Source organism: Lynx canadensis, chromosome C1 (assembly GCF_007474595.2).
Source record: "Lynx canadensis isolate LIC74 chromosome C1, mLynCan4.pri.v2, whole genome shotgun sequence".
NCBI classification, from domain to species: domain Eukaryota; kingdom Metazoa; phylum Chordata; class Mammalia; order Carnivora; family Felidae; genus Lynx; species Lynx canadensis.
This window is the reverse complement of record NC_044310.1, coordinates 1,267,808-1,274,993: the sequence shown is the minus strand read 5'-3', so window position 1 is coordinate 1,274,993 and position 7,186 is coordinate 1,267,808. Positions and strand designations below refer to the sequence as shown.

The following is a 7,186-nucleotide window of genomic DNA, read 5'->3' as shown; positions in this document are numbered from 1 at the left end:
CTGGACCCGTCTTCCTACGTGCCCGACACGGTCGACCTCACGGACGACGCCCTGGCCCGCAAGTACTGGCTCACCTGCTTCGAGGAGGCCCTGGACGGGGTGAGGGCTCGGGGCGGGCCGGGCGCCCCTGGGGTCGAGACGGGCGGCTCGGAGTTCGTAGGCGTCGGAGGCCCCGGGCGCCCGTGGAGCAAGCGACAGGTGTGGTGAAGGAGGAGGGGGCGTCTCCCGGAAGCCACCGGAGGCGTGTGTGAGCCTGAGGGGGTGAATCACGTTTCCCAGGTAAAAACGTGGCTCCTAGTGCATCGTCGGCGAGCTGGGACGTGTCCTCGGTGAGGGCGTATGAACGCGCCCCGCCTCCGTGCCAGCTACCGCGTCTCTCCAGAGCGCAAACAGTTCGCGCGGGGGTCAGGGGACAGCTGCGATCGGGCTCCGGGCTCCAAAGAGTCGTGACTCGAGCCCTTCGGGGCCCCCCAGGAGCACGTGTCCCTCCTACAGCCCCTCGGGCCCCTGGGGTCCTCAGAGGGAGGGGTCCTGCCCTGCCCCAGACCCCCGCAGCCTGCAGGGACGGCCCCCCGAGCCACCCATCCCCCTGGCACGGCGGGAGCTCGGGTGGCCCCGTTGCCACCCGGGAGACGGCTCGGCGGCAGCGCGTGCCCGTGCTGACCGCCCCGTGCTCGCAGGTGGTGAAACGCGCCGTGGCCAGCCAGCCGGGCTCCGTGGACGCAGCCGAGCGGGCGGAGAAGTTCCGGCAGAAATACTGGCGCAAGCTGCAGACGCTGCGACACCAGCCGTTGTGAGTGTCCCCTGCCCGGGGCCGCCTCGCGGTGCGTTGGGGGCCCGGCCTGGGAACGTGCGCTCGCGAGTGCCGGGGCTCCCGACGGCCGCTCCTGGGGCCACACGTGCGGCGGTGCACGCCCCCCTGCCCGCCTGCTCGGCCGCCCGGCGGGGCCAGGCCGCCTCGGTTCCCCCGTGAGGACGCTCTCGGGCAGCGTGCGTGGCCGTCAGATCCGCTCAGCCGCCCTTCCCCCGCCCCGTCCCCAGTGCTTATGGGACGCTGACCGTGCGCAGCCTTCTGGACACGAGGGAGCACTGTTTGAATGAGTTCAACTTCCCGGACCCCTACTCCAAAGTGAGTTCCGCCTTCCCGCGCAGGACTGGCGCCCGCGAGGGGGACACGGCCAGCGGGGAGCAGGGGTGTGGCCCGGCTGTTCCCCAGGAGCGCGGGGTGGAGGCGGGCGGCGACACCTGTCAGAGCCGAGGTTTGGAGGCCCCGCCTCTCCGGCCCCGGGAGCTCGCCGCCTCAGAGCGTTCGTGGACACCAGTCGTGCCCTCACGGGCGACAAGCCGGCCGGAGCTTGGCAGGCGGCCTAGACGGGCCACGCTGACCAGAAGGCCGCGTGCGCGGGCCCGTGCCGCACGCCGCTTCCCGCCCCCTGCCCTCGGGTGGAGCGTCTCGGGACGGGGCGCCGGGTGCCTGTGGGGGTCCACGTCTTCCACCGCGGCCCTCCCCGGCCCTGCCCTGGGCCACGCCGTGACCTTGCACGGCTCTGAATCTGCGGTTTCTAACGGCTTGGTTGGCGTGAACTCCCGTGGTGGCGCGTTGAGCGCGCGACCCCTCGGCGCCAGTTCACAGCGACGTTCCCGGTGACGCTCTCCGCAGCGTCCCCAGCCGGGCGCCCTCCCTCTGCCCGGTCCGCCGAAGGCCTGCGGGAGGCAGGGCCGCGCCGTCGCTCCCGACCAGCCGCCCGCCTGTCCCCACAGGTCAAGCAGAAGGAAAACGGGGTCGCACTGAAGTGTTTCCCGAGGGTGATCCGCTGTCTGGACGCCTTGGGCTGGGAGGAGAGGCAGCTGGCCCTGGTGAAAGGCTTGCTGGCGGGGAACGTCTTCGACTGGGGAGCGAAAGCCGTCTCTGAGTAGGTGCCGCCCTCCGGCCTCCCGTCAGCCCCACCCCTGCCTGCTCGGTCCAGCTTGGGCCCAGGACCACGGCCCGACTGCCCGTCCTGTCCCCCCCACCCCACCCCCTCACCCGGTCACGTGTGGCCCCGGGAATGACAGGCAGTTCTGTGGGCTGTGCTCCCCCGAGCACAGCCGCGGGGACCGGCTCACTGGCATCTACCAGGCGTGGGCTTGCGCCCTGAGGCAGAGATCCAGACCCTGGGTGCGCCAGAGTCAGAGTTAACAGTTGACGTTTGAAAGTGAGAAACGGAGGTGCCTCGTGAAGGAGTCTGCAGACTCGGGTGGGGGCACGTGCCCCGGCCCCCAGAGCACCCTGGGCTCTCGGTCTGGGGTCACCGTCAAAACCCAGCCTTCCAGGGTGATTTCCTGGGGCTCCCGAAGGAGCAGGCATGCCCGTCCCCCGCCTCGCCCTGTGCCCGGCGCCCTGTCTCCCGCCCGCTGTCCCCTCTGCGTCGTTCTCGCTGGTCGCACCCACGGTGTCCTTTCCAACTTTGAGAAGAGTCACCGCCTCTTCCCTCACCCTTGTTCCCGTCCTTCCCTTTGGGTGGCACGTCGAGGCGTGTGCTGGGCGGGGCTGGGAGCCGGCGCCGACCCGGGGTCTTGCCCGAGGTCGCCCCCGACTCAGGACCTCACCCCGCCCCCCCGGCACCGCCGTTCACGTTGCCGAGCGGGTCCCCAACCCAGGGCCCGTGCGCTCTGCCGACAACCGACGGCGGAACATTGCCGCTCCGGTCACGGCAACGCTCACGGGTTTGGGAAGGGCTTCGCTCGGGGTCTCCGTGGATGCCGTGAGCTGAGGTTTGGGTGTTTTGTGATTTCGTTCTCTTCCCCACACAGCGTCCTTGAATCTGACCCCCAGTTCGGCTTTGAGGAGGCCAAGTCGAAGCTGCAAGGTAGGCTGCCCGGGGCCGGGCGGGGGAGGGGGCCTGCCCACGAGCGCGCGGCTGACCGTGTCCCTGCCCCGCAGAGCGGCCGTGGCTCGTGGACTCCTACGGCAAGTGGCTTCAGAGACTGAAGGTACAGCTGTCCCCACCTCTGCCCTGGGAGGCGGGAGGGGCCCTGGAGACGGCGCGGGGCTGCCCCGGGGCAGTGCACTGAGGGCCCCTGCCCGCTCCCCCAGCCGCCGAGCTGCGGGTCTCAGCTAACCGCCCCCTGCTCCAGCCTGAGTCCCGCAGGCTCTACTGGTCAGGTCGGCCGGCCTCGGCTCGCAGGTCACGGGGGCCGCAGTCCTGGAAGAGGCACGGGCGCCCTGCCCCCAGCACCCCAGCGCCCGCGGGACCCAGCAGCCCTCGGCCTCGGCCTTCGGGGAGTGTGGAGTACGGAGGTGTCTGGAACGCTTGGACGCGCCTGTTCCCAACTGAACGTCCTGGTTTTGTCTTACAGGGGCCCCCTCACAAATGTGCCTTAATTTTCGCAGATAACAGTGGAATAGACGTCATTTTGGGAGTCTTCCCCTTTGTCAGGGAGCTTCTCTCTAGAGGGACGGAGGTGAGCGTCTGGGCCGAGTCGGGACCCCTGCCCTGGGCCCTCCACTCGCGGTGGGGGTTGGCGTCGGCGTGGCCTCCGTGCGGGCCAGGTAGGTTCAGGTGAGGCTTGTCACGGACCTCGGGTCTGCCCGTTCCGGGGCCGTCCGTGTCCCGACCGGGAGCCGGCCCTCCTGGAGACCACCGAGCAGCGAGGTCACCGGGGCTGCGCCTCCCAGCCGGCAGCCCCGGGTGGGCGGGCGAGCAGAGGCTGGCTCGGTGCCGGGCGGTGGCCAAGGTCCCTACAAAGCTCGGGGCGTCCCGCCGTAGGTCATCCTGGCGTGCAACTCGGGACCCGCCTTGAATGACGTGACGTACTGTGAGTCCCTCATCGTGGCTGAGCGCATCGCGGCCATGGACCCCGTCGTCCAGTAAGCAGGGCGGGCGCCCGGGGGGCCCTGCCCGGAGAAGCCGGGGCATGGTGGGAGCTTCCCGGGGCGCCAACCGACCCCTTGTGCTCCGCAGCTCGGCGCTCAAAGAGGAGAGGCTACTGCTGATGCAGACGGGCTCCAGCTCCCCGTGTCTGGACCTCAGGTACCCCTGAGGCACCCCCTCGCCCACCCCGGCCCCCGGCGCGCGAGCCGGGCAGCAGGGGTCACCGGTGCGGCTGGAGCCCTCGGTCTGGGCAGCCTTCTTCCCTCGGGAACCCGGGAGGGTGGGCTCGGGACCGTCCGCGGCCCGGCCGCGCCGTGGGCTGGTGGGTCAGATGCCCCGCGGCTGGGGCCGCGGGCACCCCACGTGCCCTTAGACGCCTGGGTCTCCGCCTTGCTGCTCTCTGCCCCGGGGGACCCTACGTGAGAGAACCCGGCCTTCGGGAGCCAGCCCCGGGGGAGGGACGTTGCTCGAGGATCGACCTCCTCCCTGTTCTGGGCCCGTCGTGAACCACGCAGGAAGGGGGAGTTCGCGTGACGCGGAAAGGAGTTAGAGCCTTTGGAGTGCCGCACGTAGAAAAGTGTCGTCAGGCCCGGTTCTCACAAGTTTCCCGCCACAGGCCCCGGGGGGCAGGGATGCCCTTGTGGGGAGGGCGCGGCGGCCGCTCTGGTGCAGGGGCAGAGGGCCCGCCGCCCCGCCTCACCGCCCCTCTCCTCCCCGAAGCCGCCTGGACAAGGGGCTGGCCGTGCTGGTCCGGGAGCGAGGCGCAGACCTGGTGGTGATCGAGGGCATGGGCCGCGCCGTGCACACCAACTACTACGCGGCCCTGCGCTGCGAGAGCCTCAAGCTGGCCGTGATCAAGAACTCCTGGCTGGCCGAGCGGCTGGGCGGCCGGCTCTTCAGCGTTATCTTCAAGTACGAGGTCCCGGCCGAGTGAGGCGCCCGCCCCGCCACCCTCCTCCGCTCGTCGGGAACGTACTTCGACCACAACAGGGAGACCGAGTTCCGATCGGAATATTTATGTCGCGCGCCTGTGACTGAGAGCCGGGTGCGCCCGGTTGGGAGCGTAGGCGCGTGTGGCGTCGGGGTCCCTACGATGCTGCCGCGTCCGTGGCGGGAGACGCAACTCTGTCCAGCGAGACATTCGTATTGGAATATATTTAACTGTTAAATAATCTTTTATATATATATATACATATGTACGTATAGATATAAATATATGCACATGTCTCCAACAGGTCACCAGAGGCTCGGGGTCCGCACCAAATAGAACGTGTAGAGCGGGCCCGGCCCCCTGCCTGTGCTGTGTGGTTGCAGAGAAGGGGTGCGGGCAGGGGTCCTGAGAGCCCGTCCCCGGGGCGGCCGAGAGCGGGCCCTTCCCTTCAGTTACTCCCCGAGCCCCTGGGCTGGCTGTGGCCTGTGGGCCGTGGCCCACCCCCACCCCAGCCCGGGGCCAGGAGACTCCCCCCGGTGTGTCTGTATAGACAAGGTTGCCCTCTGCGCCCCCAGCCCCACTGGGCACAAGGGGGACAGGGCGGGCGGCGCTCCCAACTCGACTGGCATCCAGGGAGGACCTTTGAGAGCCCTCGGGGGCCCGTGCACACTCCTGCTTAGAGCCGATCACGCCGCGTGGCCTTGGGCCACCCATGGTGGGTGCCTCTGGGCTGGGCCCCGGGGGGATGCCGGTGAGATGACCCTTCTATCGGGGTGTGCGGGGCTCCCGCCTTGGAGGGTGGCCTGCCCCGTCTCCCACCTTCCACGCTCAGGGGCCGTGACCACCCCACTGTTCCAGCCCCCCCCGGTGACCCCCACACGTGTCACCCCCAGCCCCACGTGCAAGCGGCTCCCAGCCGTTCCTCTGCTAAAGCCGGGACTGTGGCCCCACAGGCTTCCAGCCTCCGGGTCCCCCCGGGCCAGTAGGTGGTCCCCATGAACCCCCATCCCCCACAAGGGTCCCCCGGCCTCGACCCCACCACAGTCCAGCCCTGCACCTCCCCGCCGGCGCCCCTGCAGCAGGCTGTGGCCACCTCTGTGTGGCTTCCCCCAGCCCCTCGGCCCAACTGCCCTTCGTCCCCTGCTTCCCGGTGGAGGCACCGTGCCGGCCTGCCTGGTGCAGGGGACCCAGCGCAGACACCTGGGAGGCCTCCAGACGTCCGGCCAGGGCCCGGCTCGGCCTGACGTCAGGACGCCCCCACGGGCCCTCCCGCCCACCCAGCCTGGCCCTCAGGAGGGGCACCGGGGGCACCTGCCCCCCTCCTGGGCTTCCCGGGGGCTAAGCCCAGCCCCCGGACGGTAGCCGTGTGTGGCGGGCAGGGCCCACGCGGGGCTGGACAAGGCTTGGCCCCCGCTTCTCGTGAGCAGACGGGACGCCACGTCCGGGAACCCCAGCAGCCATCCCACCCCACCCCTGGTCCAGAACCGCCTTCGCTGCACCCCGGATTCTAGGGGCCCCGAAGGCCAGGCACACCTCAGTGCCGTGCCTTGGTGCTGCTTCTCGCCGTGGGGCGCACTTCCCACGAAAACGCACCCCGTGCCTGAGCGGGGGCAGGGTTCCCAGGGGTCTGGTGGATCTGGGGAGGTGTGTGGGGCCCTGGGGCCTACAGACACCTCGAGGGAGAGCGTGCACACCCGCCTTCCCGAGGGTTTGCTCGGGAAGATGGCAAGACTTATCCTGGCGGTGTCGCGAGGCCTCCAGCCAAGCCCACGGCCTGCTGCTTCAAGGGCACCGCCTGTCATAGCGATCCTTGCTGGCCCCGGCACCCCGGGTGGCTTCTTTAGGGGCCAGATGCGGGGGTGGGGGGCCAGCCCAGGCACGGATCCCCTGGGGCCTAGCCAGCATCCGGCTTCTCCAGGGAAGGGGCAGTGCCTGTATCTCCCCTTCTGGGCAGGGCAGCCCCCACAGCCAGGGGGTCCTCTGGTCTGGGGTCCCTGTCCAAGAGTGGGACCGGAGGCACGGGAGGGAACAGGGCTTACGTCTTGGAGCCTCGAGGCCCCTGCCCTAGGGTGCCAGTCCGCGAAGCCCTCCGTGGACAGAGGTGGGGGTGTTCTCGCACAGACCACGGCCCGGGAACACTTGGCTCACGGTCACGGGGGCGGTGGGCCACCCTACACCGAGCAGGCGTGGGCGTGGAGTTGTGTCTGCGAGTTTAGAGTCTAGGGTGTCCAGAGGAGGCTTTGTGCAGAGCAAGCCCGCCGCCGTCGGGCAGGGAACCAGCAGCTCTGGGCACAGAAGGAGCATTCCCTGGGGCCACACCCGTGTCCCTGCACCAGGGGCCCCGCACGTCCGCTCCCCCTGTGCCCGTGCTCACCTACACCTCCCGCGCCCCTGTGCACCA

At 70.1% G+C, this 7,186-nt stretch overlaps 1 protein-coding gene across 1 annotated transcript in view; it reads left to right on the top strand.

Moving 5' to 3' along the window:
* The window catches only part of PANK4 (pantothenate kinase 4 (inactive)), a 6,329-nt gene extending 1,306 nt beyond the window's left edge, over positions 1 to 5,023 (top strand). Inside the window, exons 4-13 of the mRNA XM_030327153.1 lie at positions 3 to 99; positions 681 to 793; positions 1,042 to 1,129; positions 1,762 to 1,913; positions 2,794 to 2,849; positions 2,924 to 2,973; positions 3,340 to 3,444; positions 3,750 to 3,850; positions 3,945 to 4,013; positions 4,575 to 5,023. Coding sequence (XP_030183013.1) covers positions 3 to 99; positions 681 to 793; positions 1,042 to 1,129; positions 1,762 to 1,913; positions 2,794 to 2,849; positions 2,924 to 2,973; positions 3,340 to 3,444; positions 3,750 to 3,850; positions 3,945 to 4,013; positions 4,575 to 4,788 — 1,045 coding nt within the window. The 3' untranslated portion in view covers positions 4,789 to 5,023. The remainder of the gene's footprint in view (positions 1 to 2; positions 100 to 680; positions 794 to 1,041; positions 1,130 to 1,761; positions 1,914 to 2,793; positions 2,850 to 2,923; positions 2,974 to 3,339; positions 3,445 to 3,749; positions 3,851 to 3,944; positions 4,014 to 4,574) is intronic.
* The last annotated feature ends 2,163 nt before the right edge of the window (positions 5,024 to 7,186 follow it).